Source organism: Perissodus microlepis, chromosome 13 (assembly GCF_051167445.1).
Source record: "Perissodus microlepis isolate ML-2025 ecotype Zambia chromosome 13, ASM5116744v1, whole genome shotgun sequence".
NCBI lineage: Eukaryota > Metazoa > Chordata > Actinopteri > Cichliformes > Cichlidae > Perissodus > Perissodus microlepis.
This window is the reverse complement of record NC_140473.1, coordinates 30,248,397-30,271,132: the sequence shown is the minus strand read 5'-3', so window position 1 is coordinate 30,271,132 and position 22,736 is coordinate 30,248,397. Positions and strand designations below refer to the sequence as shown.

Below are 22,736 nucleotides of genomic sequence, written 5' to 3'. Positions count from 1 at the left end.
TACCAACACCAAGGCTGAAAGGTTAACATGTTCATTTGTGCTGTAAACTTTTCAACATGGGAGCCTACAGGGACTGGACCACTTCTGGAGCCTCTAGTGGCTCTTAGAGGAACTGCAGTTTTTGGCTTAATTCTTCACATCGGGAGTTTGCTGCTTGCCAAATCCCAAAATGTATAACCAAGTACCTAAATATCTTAATAGTCAAATATATGCATCTTACCCAACTCAACACACTGAAGAAACAGAGTAACTGAACGCTTGAATTTGACTTGGGTGCAAAAAAGCTCCATTGTTTCCAGTTTAATGTTTTAATGTTACCTAAAATGTAAAAACATTACAAAAATGTGGCAGCCTGGCAGGTTGAAGGTTCTAGGGGTCCCTGCCAGACTAAAACACATTCATAGTGCTGGTGTGCAGAGTAAAGGGTCATAGACACTAATCCCATTTCCACACATGCACTGCAGTCCCAAACCTTCCCAGACACTGGTCAGAGGCACCAACACAAATGTCGCAGCAGAGCTGGACTGCACATTAAAATGTTGTTGTTGTTTTTTTGTTTTGTTTTTTAAACGCACCAGCTCTCTTGTACAAAGCTACATGCATCAGCTCCACAATACATTATATTACAAACGTCATGCATTTATATTCCTTGGTGCAATGAGACAAGCCCGGATGTCTGAGAGCCACGCGTCAGCCTCGGATGATGATTTTGTACCTAAAAAGGAGCTACTTCAAACACGCTGAAGAAGCTGGTGACGTGAGACCCAGATGTAAACAAATCACACTAGTTACACTTCATACGACAGGAAAAGTAAACAAGTGGGGTTACATATTGGAGAAGCAGAGCTTTGAGCGCGACCGAGCTACAACATCCCAGGTAGAAAACACTTTTCACATTTATTCTGTGAATATTGTGCAGCTCCAGACAAGTCACAAGGTTACCATGGTTACTTATTTTTGCTGCATCACTGGATGTGATGCTGTCTCACTACTGCTCCTGCAGCTGGGACCTTGCTTTCAATAAACTGACACGTCAAATTTGGGAGTGTGTAAGGATAGAGCGTTTACATCATTTACGTTTCCTACTGTCTGCAAACGTCAACAAATCACTGTTCAGTAAACTTTCTTGAAACATCCTGACATAATTTTGTTGCATATTAACTCCACATTCTGCCTCCAGGTCTCCCAGCCTCCCCACCAACAGTCGTCTGTGGAACAGTGGACTATGTTATTTATAAAGTTTCAATTCCATTCAATTTAATGTCTTAATCTTAATATAATTTACTGTTACCATGTTATTCATTTAGTATTACAATTTCCACTTTTTTGTATCCTTAATTGAATATTTTTTTGTCTTTTGTTGGCTCCATCTGCCACTGAGTGGTTTTTTCCTCCCTTTCACACTAAAAGTATGAAGCCATAAGAACCTGAACTCTTGGATCTGATTTAGAATCCATCCGATTATTTAACGATATTCAGCATTATTTCTTCCTCTTTCTGCACTTGCTGCTCTGTGGCCTACAGAAAAACACGTCACTTCTATTTCTATTATTTGTTTCATTTAAGAAGGGCCAGTGAACAATGTTTAACATGTACATGTGAGTGCATCATATAAAAGTGGCATGTTTTTTGCCCTTATTGTTCCTGGAAGGTACAGCCTTTGTATAAAAATAAATAAACAGAAACAGGAAAAATAGACTTAAAACAACATAAAAGAACAAGAAAGCACACAAAAGGGCATTTGCATGGCCACTAGGTAAATGCTGCAGTGTTATGATAAGCGCTGGCTTATATGGGGTCATGTGATTGTTGGGGTTTCTCCCTTTGCTCTTTACCTTAACCACATTAAGCATTTTGAGGCGACTTGCTGTGAATTTATGCGACATATATAAGAATGAACTGAAATTAGGAAGCAGCAGAAAGGCAGAGCTGTGACAGTGCAAACAAGATTATTTACACATAAATAATAATAACCAGGCTGAAACGTGTTATTAGTGTTTGTGTCCAGTTATATCAGTCTGTTCACATGTAATGCAAGTTGTTTGGCTGTCAGATAAAAGCCATTTATCTCAAATACGCTGCCAATCAAATGATGCATGTAATGTCATTAAATGCAACACTGGGACAACATTTCTTGCTTTCTAAGAAACAGTGACAGCAGCGCTGCCATTTTTACCAATATTTTAGACACTTTTCTAGTATCTGTACAAATACCTCTGAAAGAGGAGAGAGTGGATGTCTCCCATCAGTCTGCAGCAAAGTTAAAAAGGAATTCAGCCAAATTTAAAGATGGCTCAACTAAACTAAACTAGTTCGTCTGCATTCTGACAGCTTTGGTTTTAACGTTGTCTCTCTTCGGGCACATGTGGAACCAAGAGCCGGGGGATGGGACCAGTGAAAAGATGCTTGTTGATCAGGTGGTTTGATAAAAGACTCTTGGTGGCTTTTTAATTGCAATCACAGTAAAAAGCGCTGCTCTTGTCCACTTTAGAAAACTTTATTCTCTAACTCCACCCGGCTTCAGCTACTCAACATCTCCGTCACTCCCTGCGGGTCTCTAAGAACCAAGACTGTGGCTTCAACATAATCTACAGCAGTAACTTTCACTGCTGTTGTGAAATCAAAAATGGAGACAGCTGGGACTAAATCTGCGAATACTTTTTTTAAAGTGCTAGAGTCATCTATTTATAGCTGAAAAACTAATTGATGTATTTGCCCTGTTGAGTCCTTCACCACCAGCATTGTCCTCCTGCTGAACTTTCCACACCTCTGAGCAGACTTTCCTTCAGTTACCTCACACGCTTCGGTTACTGTGAAAACAATCCACCACTTTGCTTCACAGGCAAACTTTAGCTGGCCATTCAAATCCCCTGACATACTTACTTTTTTTGGTTATTAGTCCCGTTTAACACTGCTTCTGAATAACAGTGTTCCCTGTGTTAACAAATAACACACTGAATGACTGATGAACTGTTTTAGTCTAAATTTGGACACCAACATTAAATTATTATTTATTTGACAGCAAATATATATCAGCTCCTTTATTACTACTAATAACAAGTCAGTATCAGTCCAGGAAAAGTTACATCAATGAAATCCAAGTTTTATTTGTAACATATTTAATAAATTATCTATTTTCAGTCAGTTATATTCAGTCACTTTAATTTTAAAACTGTGTATATGATGTATATTCTGTGTATTTATTATCTCACTCTTATTGCCTGTTTATGCCCCGTCTTTATCTTCAACATCATGCTGCTCTGTTGTATCTTAATTGCCCCTTGGGGATAAATAGTCTTTCTGACTGTGATTGTGATTTATATTTTTTTATGTACAAGGTTTTGACTGCATGGAGACATTTGGGGTGCAGTTACTGAAGAATTGTGGATAGAAATGTTTAGAAAATGTCCCAAAATAGGCTGAATCTGTACACATTTCTGTTTAATAGAGTGTGTTCTTGGACCGATTCTTGAAACCCCCAGGTGTACAGCCAAGTGTGCGCATGCTGCTGTAAACACTTCATAATGTTTTAAACATAGTAGGTACCCCGTATCACGTTATTTCTGTCACACAGTCACCCGTATGGTCAACACAAGCGTTTATGTCAGCACTGTATAAAAGACCTGGTTTACCTGTGAGTCTGGTAAGGCGCCAACTTCTGATAAGTGCGCCCCTTTCAAAACGTCAGCTGCTACCTGTTCCTGCTTGTCAGCCTTGTCAGGGCATGATTCCATCATCCTGCAACAACAACAACAAAATGAGAAACCAACTGTAGATTTAAAAATTAACTGTCAAAAGAGCCCACAGGGCTAAATGATCACACATACACAAACTCGCTGTCAAAAACATGACATTTATCAATTTAGTATGGTCAACAAGTTGGTGCAAATCCCGCACTTCAAAAAGCAGGCGTTTCGGAGGGTCGCTGTGAATTCGGCAAACAACTAAATAAACAAAAGAAATCAGTCAGCTTCGTTAGCCAACGACTGATTAGCTCATTGCTACGATTTAACTGCTAAGTTAGCCAGCTAACAACAATGGTTAGCACTGCAGGGGAAAACACCGTAACAATAGATTTGTGAGCGTTTTTGCCAAGTTACAGCCAAACGTCATCACTGTATCATCGATGTCTATTCCAGACACTCGTGCACTTTTCATTGATGTATCACAAATTTCTGATTAGTGCCACTCTTCACTTGACAAGGAGCCGCACCTGTCAGTTAACAATCACAACACTTTTTAACAAATGTCCGGTATTTTTTCCGAAACAGGAGTCGGACAGTAACCGTTACATTGGGATACTACTCGACAAACATACTCACGTTGCTGTTATATCTGGAACATCGGGCGCTAAAACAGAAGAATATTCTTTTCTATGCTAACCAACGTAGAGCTAAACAAAATAACAGGACGGCGCTCTGAGTTTGAAACGGACCAATCGGCTTCGACAAGAAACTGCACATGCGTGCTTTGTGTTGCGTTCACATGTAAGGCGTACAGGCGGATATTAGAACTCGTAAATAAACCAGCGGGGATCTCTACAAAGCGTCTGTTATCAGGCTGTTATCAACCAGTTATCACATGAGTGGTTATAATACAAAGTAAACAATTAAATTGTTAAATTAGCTTATCTAAACAAAACATTTAATTTAGTTTAGAGTCATTAAAACCAAAATACATCAAAATCTCGCTAGTTCAGGATTAAATGACATGATGACGAGTTAATTTTTGGTAGATGGTAAAATGAGAGGACAAAAAAGTGAATTTAACCATCTGTTGTGCTTGGGCTTAGTGAAATACGGGATTCACGATGTTCATAATCTGTAAACAAAAACTCTATGTCACAAAAGGGACCTAGTTTTAAGAGACCTGTTAGTGGTCATAATGTTAGGCCTGATCAGTCTAAGTTTCACATGATTGTGTACCCCAACATGAAATGAACCTCTTTGTAATGCTGAAAATCCAGAGTTGCTGGAAGTTTACTACTAATCCTCAATTCTTGAGTCACTGTAAAAGGCCTACAGCTAAATTTAATGTGGGCTACTTGAGCAACTTAGCCAAAACAAAATGCGTAGAAGAGCTCTCATCACACGATGTACACTACAGTTCTAAACGTATTCACTCACACATTCAAATCATTGCATTCAGGTGTTCCAATTACCTCCATGGCGGCAGGTATGCAAAATCAAACACCTCTGCCTGCAGACCGCTTCTACAAACATCTGTGAAAGAATAGGTTGCTCTGAGGTGCTCAATGAATTCCAGCATGGTACCATGATAGGATGCCACCTGTGCAACAAGTCCAGCCACGAAACTTCTTCACGACTAAATGCTTGGTGGCATGCGGGCTCAGGTTTTCAGATCGGCTCAGCTTACTTCATATCACAGAGCGAGTACTAAAAAAGTACCTGGTACCTAGTAGTACTAGCTAATGGAAACCAAAAAACCGAGTCGAGCTGAGTAGGCACTAGTGGAAAAGGACTATTAGTGGTGTTATAACAAAGTGGAAGCGATTGGGAACGACAACAGCTTAGTCATGAAGTGGTACGCCAAATAAAATCATAGACTGAGGTGCATATATGCAGCTTTCTGCTATATTTCTATATTCATCACTGTAACAATTGGAAGAATTTCACCTGATTATGCCATTTATTTTCCTTTCCATCAACTCTACTTGAGTTTGTTTCTGTTTGGTCCTTTCATGAATTTGATTTTTCTTTTTCTCATGTGGAAAGGCTCCATTCACAAGCTGCTGTCATCTCTGTGCTGCTACAGTATGGAGAACACTGCAGCAGAAAGAGTTGCAGATAAAATGCTGGTTGTTGATGTGATGACTTATGTAACACAGACAAAAGGGGGAAAACAAATTACATGCGAAACACAGAGAAATCCAGCAAATCAACCCTCACAAATATTAACTGTATTTAAAAAAATGTGCTTCTGGAAGAATGGCCATAAATTTCCATAAACACTCCTAAACCTTGTAGAAAGTCTTCCAAGAAGAGTTGAAGCTCCTATAGTAGCAGGGACGGTGGGATCATATTAAACACTACGTATTAAGAATGAGGTGTCACTTAAGTTTATATATATGTTTTGCAGCTGTTGTCAATTATCTTTTTGAAACAGCTGCAATGTTTTTACTATTTTGTTTCTTGACTGTATATTTTAAATGGTCTCCTCTGTTCACCAAAGTAAACGTGGCTCTTTCCCAACTTTTGCTTTTCAATGTCAATTCTAGAATTACAATCAGACAGCTAAGATTATCCACATCTGGAAGTGAAATATCAGGCAGAACTTTAAGCATACAGACATTTTACAGTAAGTGCTAAATGAATGCAGACTTTTAAAGTCAACTTTAAAACATTGTATATAAGACTAGCAAATAAAAAAATGAGGTGCCTTATTTTAGGATTCCTTCACTATAATACGTTATATAAGACAAAACATTTTAATGTTTCTTACACCTAATGAGACAGAATGTAGGAATAAAATGACTCCATGGATGTTCATCAGGGAAAGACAAAGACTTTAGATGGTCTTTAAACACTATGTGCACTGTGTGCTTAATGTTCCATATGATCTTCCAGGACAATAACGTGACATGCTCCAGAGGCGCCTACTTAAGGACTGACAAACCTCAATGAAAATACATTAATGAAAAAGAGCCCTCATATGTGATCTTATACTGAAAATTGGATATGCTTTTTAAAAACAAAATATGTATGTAGGATATTTTCATCACATACACTGCAAATGCAGAACAAGTCATTCTCTTAGAATTACGATGCTTTACAACACTGGGGGCACACAGTTACACCTTTTGCTTTGCAGAAAGACACAAACACTTTCAGACAGGAGGACAATGTGTACTTTCACATGTATGGCATCATCATCATCAAACATGTCTGCACAATACTTACATTTAAATCTAATCCGAGTTTCAACTGTGTGTCCATGCTGGACAAACACAAACTTTTATTAACAAGATGAACACTGTTACAGTGATGTGTGGTTACTTTTGCTCCTACAGGAGATAGTTTTTCAATTCCTCATCGCCTCCACTTTGTATTTATATAATCATGTTTATGTTTTGTTCAGAGGGAGAATGTAATCTGTTCTGTCTGTTTATTAGCTGTCCATAGTTATGAGGATATAGTTTCAAAGTCTTGTGTCATAGTAGATATTAATAACAGGTCAAGTTAAAAAAAAAAAAAAGAAGCTCAAGCTTGGCTCAAGTTCACACCAAATATGACGCCACCCCCAAACTTAATATTACCAACAACTTTTCATGGATCGTAACAACTGATTGGCCTTGGAGTACATGAGTGGTTCGCACTAAGCATTTGACTTTGACGTTAGTTAATGTCATGTGAGGCTGTGGTAGGCAGCAGGTGGACCCAAATGCAGGACTCAAACACAAAAAAGTGAACTCAAAATACAAGCACAAAAACTGAACCAAAATCCTTTAATTGAAAACTAGCAAAAGATTACTGAGAAACTAAAACTAAAAACTCAAGGAAACCAGGGACAGGGAACATGGAGAGCCTTTCACACACGATGTGACACAGAGCAAGGAAAACACAGGGCTAAAATACACGGAGGGATAAGGAGAGAATGGGACACAGGAGGAGAGTACACCTGGGAGTAATCAAGCGCAGCAAGACCTGGGGAAGCAAAAGACACGCTGACATGAGACACAGACTTACAAAGTAAAACAGGAAACATAACACATAGTCGCGGACTTGACAAGGGAATACGGCTGACAGGGGAGACAGAGCAACCATGGAACACAGAGACAGAAACCAGAATACTACGAACGCTAACATTGAAACCAAAAGACTAGCAATGATAAATACTGACAAAAATAATGCAAAACTCAAAACACTAGGTCACTGACCCAGGACCCTGACAGTTAAAATGTATGTATTAACCAGTAATATGTACTCACCACAGTTATCATATGTGTACAGATATACACATATGATAACTGTGTCAGTTGTCAGGTATGTTGACTTTCTTTCCAGTCCTTGGATTCAAATGTAAAATGGTAAATGGCCTGTACTTAGTATAGTAGTGATGGGATTTCCGGCTCTTTTTAGAGAACCGGCTCTTTTGGCTCGGCTCACTAAAAAGAGCCGGCTCTTTCGGCTCCGAACCGGCTCTTCAGGTTGTTTTGTTGCTTTAATTAATTTATTATAAACAATAATATAAAATTATGCACAAAAGGAATTACTAATGTAAAAAAAAAAAGTGGTTTTATTTATATATGTTTATATATAAATATATGTGGCCCCTAGAGACAAAACACGTACAAACTCCAAAACACATTTCTAGCGTTAACTGAACTTCCAAAACAGAGCTACCTAGATCACTTAAATTACACAATTGAAAGCATATGTGTATTGTTTGTGTATTTATACACAAGCACTCATATATATTCAAATAATTAAAAAAAATCTTCGTTTACCTGTTACTACCACACACCAAATCCGGTCGTTGGTACTTGCTGGCTTGTGTAGCCTCTATGAACAAAAGCTCAACACTGCGCCTAGCATTCTGGAGCACTTCTGTTGTGTTTTGTACGTGTTTTGGAGTTTTTACGTGCTTCTGAGTTTTTACGTGTTTTGGAGTTTTTACGTGTTTTGGAGTTTGTACGTGCTTCAGAGTTCGTAGGTGTTTTGAAGTTTGGGCGTGCTTTGTCTGTAGGGGCCACCGTAAATACACTTTTATATATTCACTCCACATAAAATGTAATAAATAAATCATATAATACAAAAACCAACTAGTCACAGTTCAACTTTTAACTATTTAAATTTTCAGCTTTTTCCTTTTAAACAAATTTAAAATGAAACAACACAAAACACTGCAAACCACAACACAATTAAATATAAATTAAAATATGAAAACGAAAAGAACATGTACATTCTCTGTCATATGGACCTGCATGAATAAACTTTCTGAATCCTTTATCATCTGCAACTGAAAATAGTTGTGAATGAGTACTATACCTTTCTAATGTGACGTTGTTGTCCCTGGCTCTCTTTCTCTCTCTTTCCCTCTTGCTCTGTTCCTGTGCTCCTGCGAGTGTAACTACCGCCCCTCCCCCCTCTGCCCAGGGCAAAGCACAAGGCTCGCATGCGGAGTGAAGCGAAAAAAAAGTGCGAGAGAGAGGGTGAGAGAAAGGAAAAAAAAAAAACACGGCTCGTGTCGTTCACGTCAAAGAGCCGGCTCTAAGAGCCATTTCGTTCGCGACCTACACATCACTATTGTATAGCGCTTTACTAGTCCCTAAGGACCCCAAAGCAGTTTACATATCCAGTCATCCACACATTCACACACTGGTGATGGCAAGCTACACTGTAGCCACAGCCACCCTGGGGCACACTGACAGAGGCGAGGCTGCCGGACACTGGCGCCACCGGGCCCTCTGACCACCACCAGTAGGAAGTAGGTGAAGTGTCTTGCCCAAGGACACAATGACCGAGACTGTCCAAGCCGGGGCTCGAACTGGCAACCTTCCGATTACAAGGCGAACTCCCAACTCTTGAGCCACAATCGCCCCAATCGTAAATAATGATGTTTGATTTTTTTGTCAAAATTGACATTGAGCAAAATCAGTAGAGATATTACGGAATAAGCACAACATTTTGAAAGCAGCTGACATCCAAAAGCCCCTACAAACACATCCATAAAAGCCTGTCAGGCCCTTTGTGATAACAAATGTTGCCAAATTAATAAATACCAAAACTAAAGATATTTCCTCTTTATTGTGTTTCATTTAATCTTCCAATTACAGTTTCAGGTCCCCCTCCCCCCCAGGTCTTATTCGCACGCTACACCAACTTCCTGCCCCTCACCTCCCCACATTGAAGCAGCATCCGCTGCAGAGACGTTCTGCAAAAAGCAAAGGAAGTGAAAGTAGGTTTCTGTATGATCCAAATCACGGTAAACTGTTAAATAAACTATAATTTCAAATATCTGTAATTATTTTTGGGGTTTCTGGAAGGTGTTTCAGTGATTTTACAAATTTAATAGTCAGGCAGTGTTTTGCACCATCAGAGTTAATCATCATAGTCAAATCACTGTTTTGTGTTGTGCTGGAAGACAAACGTCTGCTCAGCCTGCAGGACCACCTGAAGTTAAAGTTGAATTTATCAGAGATTTGGCATCTTCAATGCCAACTATTAAACCCGATTCTTTGATCCCCATGATAGAACAGAGAAAACCCGACTCAGGAGTGGTCAAAACATTTATAATTCCAGGGCTCTAGACTAACTTTTTGCCATGGGCGCACAAAAGTTAGGCGCACTCAAATTTTTCAACCGCATCGCTTAACACCGCAGTTTTACATGTGCACTTTTTGGGGGGGAGAAGTTGCAGTCCATACAGACAATATTCATTTTTAAATTATTAACTAACAATCTTGTGCTTAAAGTGCTTTGTCAATATTTTAGAAAATGTTAAACTTAATCATCATCTCGGCTCCTCTGACGACCTGTTTGCTGTTGCATGCTGCTGAAAGGCAAGGGGGAGAGGGGACACTTGGGCAGTGCATTTATTGCAGCATATAATGTGTTTTCTGGATACACTGTGCTTTTTCAGCATTCAAAGATTGATGGCACCGTGTCAGAGCACTGACTATGAATTTCAGACGGATCAGGCCTTAACTTAACAAAAAAAGTTATTAATAGTTAATTAATAGTTTTTTTCATCTTTTCTTATTATCTCATCTACACCAGACTCTTCAACCTCTCACTGGATCAGGCCGCCATCCCATCCTGTCTAAAATCAGCCACAATCTTCCCAGTGCAGAAGAAATCTCCCGTCACCAGCCTGAACGATTACCGCCCCGTGGCCCTCACGCCGTTAATCATGAAATGTTTTACCATCCCAGTCTACTGTGTATGTGCTGATCAAGAGTGAACATTTCACATTTTGATTAGACACTGATTTAAACATTGAACCTATAATTTATTCTGGCTTTTACATCTAATGTTCAACAGCATAAATTATATAAATATGTGAGGTTTTTATTCAAACACTAAACCAACTTCCTGTCTGTCATTTACATCCTCACACTGAAACATGGATAAGTTCAAAGAGCAAATGAAATGAATCTAGGTCTGTGTATAATCATGAATTCATGCTGAACTATTGAATAAACGATGTTTTTAAATGTATACATTCATGTCCACCTGTTGGCAGCTATAAATCATTTAATTATTTAAAAAAACTTCATGGTAAGTTAGTTGTTTGAGTAAGTCCTCATATTCATGTCTTGTTTCCCATTTTGCTGGGAGAAAGGGAGCCTGCTCAGGGGTGGGTGCAAGTGTTGTTTATTTAACATTATTATTATATTTAACATTATTATTATATTTAAAATTAGAATTAAGTAGAACTTCAAACTAGGCACTGGGTAACAGATTAACTGACTGTGACTGTACTCTTCATAGAGTGTGTGTGTGTGTGTGCGTGCGTGCGTGTGCGTGCGTGCGTGTGTAGGAGTGTCAATGGGGTGGAGCATATAATACACCCCAGGCAGTTTCCTTGTTCAGATTCACTCTGAAAATTAAGTCCGTGAATCGAATCTTGATAGCCTTCATTTTACCAACTAGCTGAGCTGAAGGTGGCCTTGAAGCAAGTAAGTAGATGCAAACCTTATATTCTGTTTTTATAATGTTATCACAAAGCGCTTTTTATATAGTGGTAACTCCAATATATTTGTCTATATTCAGTTACCAGTCGACTAGATAAGATAAGATAAGATAAGATAAGATAAACTTTATTAGTCCCACACGTGGGAAAGGAAAGGAAGTGGACAGTGCAAAAGTTATATAGCAAACTTAGAATACAATAAGAACAAAATACTATATAAAGTAGAATAAATAGAATAAAATATACAATAGGATAAAAATAGAATGCAAATGCTTTATACAACTGAGTAAAAATACAACTTTGTCAGAAAAAAAGTATTGCACTTAGTGTTATTGCACATGCGTGGATGTGTGTGTGAATAGGTTTACCTAGCTAGTAGATATAATCCTGCCTCCAATAACTTCAGAACATAACTGAGACACTTCAAGTTTATACTTTTTAGCACCTAATGGATAAAATATTCATGTTACATTATTAAGTATTACAGTTACATTACAGAAAAAAATACTTGGATAATATGTTTTGTTTGTGAATGTACTACTGAAGTATTTTTGGACAGTGAATTTAAATAGGTGTAAAATTGAGTTTTGACGTCGCGTGAGCCAGTAAATTTCTTCTTTAAGGCCTGCCTTTCCATTCAATTTAATTTGAGTAAACAAGTTTTGAAGGACCATTACATTTTTATCACTTATTTTTGTTTTTATCAGTCAAGCATATAGACTTTTTATCTTTTCCAATGTTTCTGTCCAGAATTTAATGGCTACAAAAGAACATTTTTAACCTTCCAACTTTTCAAGCATGCTATTCCATTCAACAGGTTATTTTCTGAAGAAAAGGACGGATATTTCTTTTACAGCAACTCCACCACACACAAAGTTAGATAAAGATGGAGAGTTTCGATGTGGTGATGTGGATGGACATTACTGTCTGCCTTCTTTTGACTATATTGCTCATCCTTTGGCTTTGTTTTGTGGTATGTAAGAAATTATTGGGATTTCTTTCTTTCTGTGCCTCACTCTATGTTTCATTGCGTTAATGTGACTATAATTCATTTTTTCTACAGGTACGAAGGGAGCAGGTTCTGGTCACCTACTACACAAATCTCTTATTCTCCAATCTAATCCAGTTCAGTGTAATGATCTTTTGGAAGTCAAAAAAAGGCCATGAATATTACACCACTGAAATTATTTTTATTGGTATTAACCTCTTTGGTGTGATGGCTAATCTTGAGTTCAAGATGTGCATTGCTGCTGAAAGGTATCTGTCTGTCTCTTTGTGCATTTACATGTCTCTGAGCATTACATTATACTCTAAAGAGTCCTTAAACAGAGAAATGTTCCCTGTGATATGAATGCATGTTTGTCTGTTTTGTGTTTCAGGTGTTTCTTCATCACCTGCCCACAGCTGAACTGCATCAGACAAACTAAAGGTTCTTTGCTGGTCTCTGTTCTGGTCTGGATCCTTTGCGTTATCACTGCACCTCTTTGCATAGTTTTGGACCAGGATTATCTCATCACTATTTTGGTCTTCAACCTCTCACCTATGTTTATCCTCAGTTTTGCTTGGACCCTTAGAGCTCTTCCTTCTGCCACCTCAGTGCCCACAGACGAAAAACGAAGAGTTTTAGGAACTTTAGTTGTGTTGCTGCTTAACCACTTTCTCATGATCTTTCCCATGGCTGTTTGTCAGACTTTAACATTTAAATATCACGTGGGCTTTCCTGATGGTGTATTCAGCTTATTTCTGCTCAGTCCTTTTATGGACTTGGTTCTGTTTGTTTTCATGCGTAAAGGGCCCATTGATAGATTGCTGGCACGTCTGTGTTGCTGCGGTATGGACAACATTGCAGGAGATCTCAGTGTGACACCAACAGTGACAACACCAGTGTGATAATCTGACTGACATAAAAGGAGAGAAACGTGCAGGAAACAGTGGGAGAGATTAGAAATGATGAAGAAACAAACAAAAACCATCCTTTAATAAACCATGAAATGAAATTCAGGTCTAGGTTTTAGTGGTGGTGCTCTCAGTGGAAGCTCTGCTCTTGTTAATAGTGTTTGATACGTCATATCCCCATTGTTTTTTATCTACAAATAATATAGTATTTTATATTCAATATGCATTATGTGATGTCCCTTTGTAAATTTGGCTCTTTTTTATTAAACAATTCCTTTCCTTGAAGGCCACATATTTATTTTCTGGACAGCTTCCATTTTCTTTTATGATATCTGTATGATTTGGTTGTGGATGCAAATATGCTTATATCACAAAAACTTTTAAAATTTTATGTTTTATATTCATTGTAAACTTAACCTGGAGGTTAAGAAAAGTCAGTTTTTCATTTAGCCTATTGTTTGCTGGGTTCTTTTAACCCTTGTGCTCCCCTTTGGGGCAGCTCCGGACCCCGGGGGTCCCAGAGTACCCCTGGGTCGCATTTCACAGGCCGCGCATCAGGGTTGGCTCCTGCGCCCCGTACACCAACGTTTCCCTCCCTGAATGCCACTCCCGTTTCAATTTTTCTCCTAGTTTCAGGCAGGCTCTATCATATTCGTCCATGGGAGGCCGCTGTTAACCCTTGTGCTCCCCTTCGGGGCAGCCCCAGACCCCGGGGGTCCCAAAGTACCCCACCCTCAGTAGAGACAGGTGAATGAAAATGAAAAAAACAGAACGATCATTTGGGGTCGAAGAGTGCCCCAGAGCGATTCTAATGGGTTCGTCAGGGGATCGGGAAAGAAAATGTAGCACTTGGGGGCCACGCACAGAAGCTGCTGCGGCAGCGTGGGGGTCATTGGTACCCCAGTACATAAAAATGAAGCATAATCACAATAATGATAATAATAATAATAATAATAATAATAATAATAATAATAATAAGAAGAAGAAGAAGAAGAAGAAGAAGAAGATGAAGAAGAAGAAAAAGAAGAATACAACACACCGACGCTTCTGAGTTTTATTTTATTTTATTTGAAATTACACTCACGATACAACTGAGGCAATCTGGAAGGCCATACTTTTTAGGGACATGCGCAATAGGGAGGGTGCGTTTTTAAAATGCCCCCCCTCCCCCCCGGGGCTGTATTTTTGATTACAATATCAACAAACTGTCCGTGTTTCAGGTGCTCGGTGCTGTACAGCGCCTTCGGTGGCTGTGAATACATGATCAGGAGACGTTGAATGGAAGGAATGAAACGCGGCGTGAGGAGTCTTTTCCTGATGCTGTAATAATGTTCAGCGTAAAAGTCATCCTCCAAGTGTCACAGCGGGATGGAACGGACACACGCGCAGGCTCTGAGTTGGGAAACACAAGAATCTTTATTACAGCACACCAGGTGATCTATTTACAGAGGTGAGGGGGAAGCCGGGCTCCGGGGGTCCACACACAAAGGGAAAAGACGCTGAAAGTCCACACGCACTCCGTCCACTCCTCACGCTCCTCTCCACACTCCACAGATAACACGATGACGTACTCCACTCCTCGCACACTCAATCACTCAGGAAACACAGGGGTTGGTCCAGGGAATGCGGGTCGGCAACGGTCCAGCGACGAGAAACACAGAGCTGCCGTCTTATAAAGGAGCTGGAACACTCTCGTAACGAGCCACAGGTGCGTGATGGCGACCAGGTGCGTGGACCAAGGGCAGAAGCCCACAGGTGAGCTCCACCCTGGCAGAGGGAGGAGGGAAAGAGAGGAAGGGAGAGAGAGCAGGAACAAAATGAAAAACATATGTAGCCATACTGAGCCGACCGGGTAGGCACAGGGACCCTGACACCAAGACTCGCAGACACTCGTGTTGTCTCTGGCTGGGGTAATTGGTCTTGCACCCGTTGCATGCTTCGGTGCGGTACTCGTTGATCACTAGGTCGAGTAGGTGATACACCTACGCAGTTTTCACGGTATCGACGAGTAAAGAAGACGCCCAACCGTCAAGCTCGGCGTCTTTAACTGAGAATATCCAAGGGCTCCACCGAGCCCCATGAGAACATAAGATGTAAAGTACGCTCCTGTGCCAAATAATCCCAGGGAAGCGAGGCGGAAGAATTTACACCGCTCCTTCAATTCGATCCTCTCCTCTTCTTCCCTTTTTCTTTGTTCTTCCTCCTTTCTCCCCTTCAGCCTTTCTCCTTCGAGTTTCTTCTGGGCGCCTTATACATCTCGTCGGTGTAGTGGTTTCCTCCACTGAAATCCACCATTTCATCTATTTCATCCAAAAGACAGCCCCGGAGTGTCGATCACAGCGATATTTCTTCCGTCTTCGCCCTCTGCCTCTTTTCTGAGACAGCCGTCGGTGACAGACTCGGGCGAAACGTCTTCTTTGAAAGCGTTCGCATCCCCCAGGATGGTGTTTCCGGACGCACTCTTTCCCGATCCTGATTTACCGACCAGAAGGAGTCTCAGTTCTTCACGGGTCGCAGAGTCTGCGGGGTTGGGGAAATGATGGTAACATTTGAATCATTCCAGAAAAACAAACCCATAAAACACTACGTTACACTAGGCTATTCTTTTGTTATCTTTGTATTGATGTTGACAGCAAGCAGTTTGTCCACATAAAGCGAGTACCACAAGCAGCACACAACCCTGAGATTGCACTTTACCTTTGTATCGATGTTGACAGAGAGCAGTTTGCCCACATAACGCCAGTAGCACAAGCAGCACACATCCCTGGATCCGGCCTTTGGTCGCCAACATTTTCAGTAAGCTAAGAAAAGAAGAAAGAAAAAAGAGGTGAAATTAAGGCAGGTTCAAGGAAAGTATTTCAGATCAGATTAGCAAGTTAAACCACACTGAAAATACACGTTGAATAAACCATGGCCCCAAACTGGTTGGTTGTCCCATGTGTTTCCCCCGTAGCTGCTCCGGGCGCACACACAATGAGCCCTGGTTTCGCGACGCAGGCGTAGCAACAACCTCCTTCTACTCCTCACTGCCTCCTGTGTGTGTGTGTTTAGGAGGTACTGGGTTCCTCACAGACGGTGGTGTTCGCGAAACCCGCCCTCCCCAAAGCTAAGGGCTCGCCAGTGAGGCGCGTGAGAGCGAGGAAAATGTTTTAAAAAAGGGAAAGGAGGATGAGGAGACACTGAGGGTCCGAGGTCTAAACGGAAGGCTGTGTTCAGGTAACCCGCCCTCCGCAGACCTAAGCGTACGCTAGCGAGGCTCTTGAGAACGATGTAGAGGGAGCAAGGATGAGGAGGAGGCAAGGAGAGCCCCAGGTCCAACTGGAGGGTGGTGTTCACATAATAGGCAGGCCAAGCAGCTGCTCTTTCACTAGCGAGGCGCTTGAGAACGATGTAGAGGGAGTAAGGAGTACGAGGAGCAATGGAGAGCCCGAGGTCCAACTAGAGGGCGGTGTTCGCGAAACCGGCCATCCGCAGACCTAAGCGTACGCTCGCGAAGAGCATAAACGGAGGGCCGTGTTCACATAATGGGCAGGCCAAACGGCTGCTATTTCACTAGCAAGGCACTTGAGAACGATGTAGAGGGAGCAAGGAGTACGAGGAGCAACGCAGAGCCCGAGGTCCAACTGGAGGGCGGTGTTCGTGTAATAGGAAGGCCAAACAGCTTCTCTTTCACTAGCGAGGCACTTGAGAACGATGTAGAGGGAGCAAGGAGGATGAGGAGCAACGGAGGGCCCGAGGTCCAACTGGAGGGTGGTGTTTGCGTAATAGGTAGGCCAAACAGCTTCTCTTTCACTAGTGAGAAGGAGCAAGGACGACGAGGAGCAACGGAGATCCCGAGGTCCTCACCGAAGGGGGTGTTCGCGAAACCGGCCCTCTGCAGACCTAAGCATACACTAGCGAGGAGCATAAACGGAGGGCGGTGTTCGCGTAATGGGCAGGCCAAACAGCTGCGCTTTCACTAGCGAGGCCCTTGAGAACGATGTAGAGGGAGCAAGGAGTACGAGGAGCAACGCAGAGCCCGAGGTCCAACTGGAGGGCGGTGTTCGCGTAATAGGAAGGCCAAACAGCTTCTCTTTCACTAGCGAGGCGCATGACAATGGTAGAGAAGGAGCAAGGAGGACAAGGAGCAATGGAGAGCCCGAGGTCCTCACCGAAGGGGGTGTTCGCGAAACCGGCCCTCCACAGACCTAAGCATACACTAGCGAGGAGCATAAACGGAGGGCGGTGTTCGCGTAATAGGCAGGCCAAACAGCTGCGCTTTCACTAGCGAGGCACTTGAGAATGATGGAGAGAGAGCAAGGAGGACACGGAGGCACGGAAAGCCCGAGGTCCTCACCGACGGGGGTGTTCGCGAAACCGGCCCTCCGGAGACCTAAGCGTACACTAGCGAGGAGCATGAGAACGATGTAGAGGGAGCAAGGATGAGGAGGAGGCAAGGAGTTTCTGAAGTCCAAACAGAGAGTGGTGTTCGTGTAATAGGCAGGCCAAGCAGCTGCTCTTTCACTAGCGAGGCGCAGGAGAACGATGGAGAAGGAGCAAGGAGGACGAGGAGCAGCGGAGAGCTCGATGTCCTCACCGACGGCGGTTTTCGCAAAACCCACCCTCTGCAAACCTAAGCGTACTCTAGCGAAGAGCGTGACAAGGATGTAGAGGGAGCAAGGAGGACGAGGAGTGTTAGTATGTTATGTTTACAATGTCCACTGCCATTTTTAAGCAAGCTACTGGAAAGCACACAAAGTATTCATGAATTGTATGTAAAATTATTTTGTGAAAAATAATTATTGTTTTTTCCATCTCCCTTCACTCTTTGGCTCACCTTGTTCTTCCTGATCTTGTACAATCTCTTTGTCCTCTCCCTCTGATTTGAATTGATTAGGTAAATTAATAGTGAATTTAGACAAAATTAAACATCTGCTACTCTAACAGCCATCTTTCTATACACACACATCCCTCTTTACAATTTAGTCACAACAAAAAGTTACTTTGACGAGGTTTAAGCATTAAAAGCTCGCTGGTCAGTCATCTCCATGTGTTCTGTCCTTGGTCTTTCTCCCATTGCTCATCTTCTTAGCTTGGCCTGGATTTACTGAAGGGCTCCTAAATGTGGATTCCATTTATGTAAAATCATACTAACTCTTCACCACAATTACATATTTTAACTGTAGGCAACACTAACTAACTGTCAGAGAGCCTGACAGATGCTTACGGCACATCAGTTGACCAATCTAGTATTTGCCAAAGCTTCACAATGACATGTTTTTGTTCTTTTTGGTTTGTTTGTATAAAAGTCAACCCGACACACTGTTATGTTGATCACTCTGGACGAGTGTTTGTTTAAGCACCACACATATGGCTTTCATGGTTTGCCAACCTGTTCACCAACTCTCCGGTTGGTCTTCTGCACATGCTCCTGCTCACTCTGGTCTCCGGCTTGACTATATAAAAAGGAAAACCTCGTTAGGAAGATCATCACCACCTGTCCCTGCAGCCTCCCTGGCACCGCCCCCTTGAGCTCACTGCATCACTCCTCCCCTGCGGCTGAGCCAGGGACCACACCTCCACCACAGTTTGGATTTCTAAATAATATTTATTGGGTGTTTATAATTCATGTAACCATTATCAGTTACAATTACCATCAATCTGCATTTTGTTATTATTCAATTCAGAACTGCCCAGACCAGACACAGTGACATTCCACCAGAATCCCTTTGATCTCTGATCTTCTTTATGACATCAGCACACTAAAACCCTTAAAGAGGGGAAAGGTTCTCATTCTTGTCAGTCTTTCAAAGATAGTGGAAGAATTCACTAGGCAGTTAAACTACTCGAAACTTCAGTTTCTGACACAGTTGACCGTATTTTTAAAAAAATCTTTTAGTTAGTACAGAGATTTAACATCAACTTCAATTTGAAATATGAGTCTGTCAAATCCTGTTGTGTGCAACCTGAGAGCCGAGAACGAAAAACTTAACCAGCAAATCAAAGAGCTGAAAAATGAGAATAAAACTCTCAAAGAACAAAACTCTACCATACGTGACCTTAAAGTCGAGAACGCCGACCTTAAGGAGCAAAAAAGAGAGCTCATAAATGAGAACAACATTCTCCAAAAAAACATTGAAGTTCTCTTCAAACGAAGTGGGTTCTCTAAAAACAAGAGGAAAAGAGACCTGCAACTAGAGAATGAAAAAATTCACTTCAAAATTCAAGACCTGGAATATTGGAACCAAATTCTAAAGGATTTAAACAGCTCCAAAAACAAAGAGATCCAGCAACAGAAAGAGGTGATGCAGGAAATGGAGGCAGAAATCAGAGAGTTGCAAAGCAGCAAGACAGGCTTGGTTATAAAAGTGGGAGACATGGAAAAGGACAACCAGTCTTTAAGAAAGGAAAATGATGTGACGATGAAACGCATGTGTGAGCTGAAAAGGGACTTTGAAAAGGAAAAAGATGACATGCAACAGGAAATACAGGCTGTTAAAGATAAACTCCATCAGGCAAACACAGCCTTTAAAGAGTTACAAGAGAGTGAAGAAAGAAAAAGGATCATGAATGAGGACAACAAAACAACGGACAGTGAACAGCTCAGACAGACCCTGGAACTCCAATGCGTTGCACGTGAAATTGACATATCGAGGCATAACGAACTTCTTGAACAGGACCTCCAGGAGCTTTCCAAAAGGAGTGGTGATTCTCAAAAAGAACTGAAACCACACGATGAGGGTGTGAAAGGAGAATCACGGATCTTCAAAGCCACTGAGAAAGACTCCGAACATGATTTTAACGTGACCAACAGAGAAAAGGAGTTGTTGTGCCATGAATTTGAGGCACTGAAAAGAGAGCTTGAAGAGGTCAAGAAAAATCTGTGTGATGTACAGGAAGCCTTGAAAACAGAAGACATGGCGTTGCAAACCCAAGCTCAGACTCCCAAAGTTTCACAGGAAGAACATAACAATCTGATAAACAACTACGATGTCCAAGTTGACATACTCAAACAAGAAAATAAGGCCTTAGAAAATAAGGTTAGTGACCTTACCAAAAAGATGTGGAATGGACGGGAAGCGATGAGACAAATGGAAAAGAACTTTCAAGAACAAAGGAAGCTACTCGAAAATCTCCGAGGAGAATTTGAGGAAATTTAGCACAACTACGACTTTGGCCCTCCCTATTAAACCTGGTTAACGCAGGTTCAATTCATTTGATTTAATTGGCCCAAAATGAGTGACTGCACCCAGACACTCAGTAGCAAAAAAATTACAGAGATTCAAGAGAGAAAACTGTTTCTGCATAGACTCCTATAGTACTGCAAGTCGTGTCATCACTTGGTGTCCTGCATAGAGTGCAGGTTTAAGGTATTTACCTATCTTTCAGAATTAGAAGCTATGCTGCGTCAGGGGTTATAACAGCTGTGCCCCCCCCAACCGGTCGAGGCAGATGGCCGCCCCTCACTGAGCCTGGTTCTGCCGAAAGTTTCTTCCTGTTAAAAGGGAGTTTTTCTTTCCCACCGTCACCAAGTCTAAGGAGCTTGGAGAAAAGCGCCTGGACTTCTTTAACTTAAAGAAGTCCAGGCGCTTTTCTTTCCAAGCTCCTTAGACTACTATGGCCTTGATGACTGATAACCTTCACAGACACTGTCATCAAGGGTTTGCTCACAGGGGATCATCTGATTGTTGGGGGGTTTTCTCTCTTATATTGTATGGTCTTTACCTTACAATATAAACAGCCGAGAAGCGGCTATTTTTGCGATCCGGTGCTTTAGAAATACATCTTAGCTGAACTGAACTCCATAACATCTGGACTGAAATGCCTACACACAACGGTAGGCATTTCAATCAAGAGCTCTGTCCAAAACGTTCAATGACAAGCATCAGCACCAGGATTGTTTTTTAGCTCACCAACAGTTCATGTTCCATACCCAGTTTTTATTGTAACTGCAACTTTGTAAGACTGGGTTGGGAGATGTTCTTGTGGTGAGCTTTTATTCACATAATTGGTTTCTTTAATAGTGAAATAAAATAAATTTGTATAACTGGAAACAGCGTTCTCATGTCTGATTATCACATTGTATTCTTTAAACCATGTAACAGAATATATAATATATATAATTTACTCATAGTAATATTAATATCTAATGTGATTGAGTTTCCTCATCTCTACTTATGTGCTGATGTGTTCACTGAGGCCATTGTATGGTCCATTTTGGCTGCATTTCCATGTTTTAAACATGAAATTTGCTTATTTAAAGGGTGTCTCATGAATCTCTTATGCAGAAATATGTGTTGCCTAGCTGGACAAATGTAGCACAGGTCTACTATTATTGGCCTAATGTATTTTAACAATCATTTCAGCATCCAGATAATCTCTTTCATCATCTCTTTAGATGAATTTAGCCAGGGACAACAACATCACAATAGAAAGGTATAGTAATCATCCACAACTATTTTCAGTTGCAGATGATAAAAGATTCAGAAAGTTTATTCATGCAGGCCCATATGACAGAGAATATGCATCTTTTTTTTGTTTTCATATTTTAATTTATATTTAATTGGGTTGTGGTTTGCAGTGTTTTGTGTTGTTTCACTCTAAATTTGTAAAAGGAAAAAGTTGAAAATTTAAATAGTTAAAAGTTCAAATGTGAATAGTTGGTTTTTGTATTATATGATTTATTTATTACATTTTATGTGGAGTGAATAAATAAAAGTATATTTACGGCGGCCCCTAGAGACAAAGCACGTCCAAACTTCAAAACACGTATTAACTCCGAAGCACGTACAAACTCCAAAACACTAAAAACTCAGAAGCACATAAAAACTCAAAACACGTACAAAACACAACAGAAGTGCTCCAGAATGCTAGGGACAGTGTTGAGCTTTTGTTACCTAGTGGCTACACAAGCCAGCAAGTACCAACAACCGGATTTGGTGTGTGGTAGTAACAAGTAAATGAACGTTTTTTTTTTAATTATTTGAATATATATGAGCGCTTGTGTATAAATACACAAACAATACACATATGCTTTCAATTGTGTCATTTAAGTGATCTAGGTAGCTCTGTTTTGGAAGTTCAGTTCATGCTAGAAATGTGTTTTGGAGTTTGTACGCGTTTTGTCTCTAGGGGCCACCGCATATATTTATATATAAACATATAGAAATAAAACCACTTTTTTTACATTAGTAATTCCTTTTGTG

At 40.9% G+C, this 22,736-nt stretch overlaps 2 protein-coding genes across 4 annotated transcripts in view; one reads left to right on the top strand and one right to left on the bottom strand.

Annotated features, from left to right (window-relative positions):
* Nucleotides 1–4,450, bottom strand: part of LOC146375370 (kinesin-like protein KIF20B) — a 62,059-nt gene extending 57,609 nt beyond the window's left edge. For all 3 annotated transcript variants that reach the window (XM_084948339.1, XM_084948342.1, XM_084948340.1), the window contains exons 1-2: nucleotides 4,323–4,450; nucleotides 3,633–3,738 (exon numbers count right to left, since the gene is read on the bottom strand). In XM_084948339.1, the coding sequence (XP_084804465.1) occupies nucleotides 3,633–3,737 (105 nt within the window). In that variant the 5' untranslated portion in view covers nucleotide 3,738; nucleotides 4,323–4,450. The remainder of the gene's footprint in view (nucleotides 1–3,632; nucleotides 3,739–4,322) is intronic.
* A 7,113-nt stretch (nucleotides 4,451–11,563) lies between these two features.
* LOC146375369 (uncharacterized) lies at nucleotides 11,564–13,836 on the top strand. Its single transcript, XM_084949332.1, has 4 exons — nucleotides 11,564–11,641; nucleotides 12,473–12,628; nucleotides 12,719–12,912; nucleotides 13,035–13,836. Exons 2-4 carry the CDS (start codon nucleotides 12,542–12,544, stop codon nucleotides 13,543–13,545), a joined length of 792 nt encoding a protein of 263 aa, XP_084805458.1. The 5' UTR covers nucleotides 11,564–11,641; nucleotides 12,473–12,541; the 3' UTR covers nucleotides 13,546–13,836.
* Nucleotides 13,837–22,736: the final 8,900 nt, after the last annotated feature.

Bases quoted from the DNA above. Each gene is read 5' to 3' on its own strand.
- LOC146375369 (XM_084949332.1), top strand. From the start codon at position 12,542: ATGGAGAGTTTCGATGTGGTGATGTGGATGGACATTACTGTCTGCCTT. The intron at 12,629-12,718 runs GTATGTAAGAAA...TTTTTTCTACAG, and splicing joins TCCTTTGGCTTTGTTTTGTG to GTACGAAGGGAGCAGGTTCT. The intron at 12,913-13,034 runs GTATCTGTCTGT...TTTGTGTTTCAG, and splicing joins ATGTGCATTGCTGCTGAAAG to GTGTTTCTTCATCACCTGCC.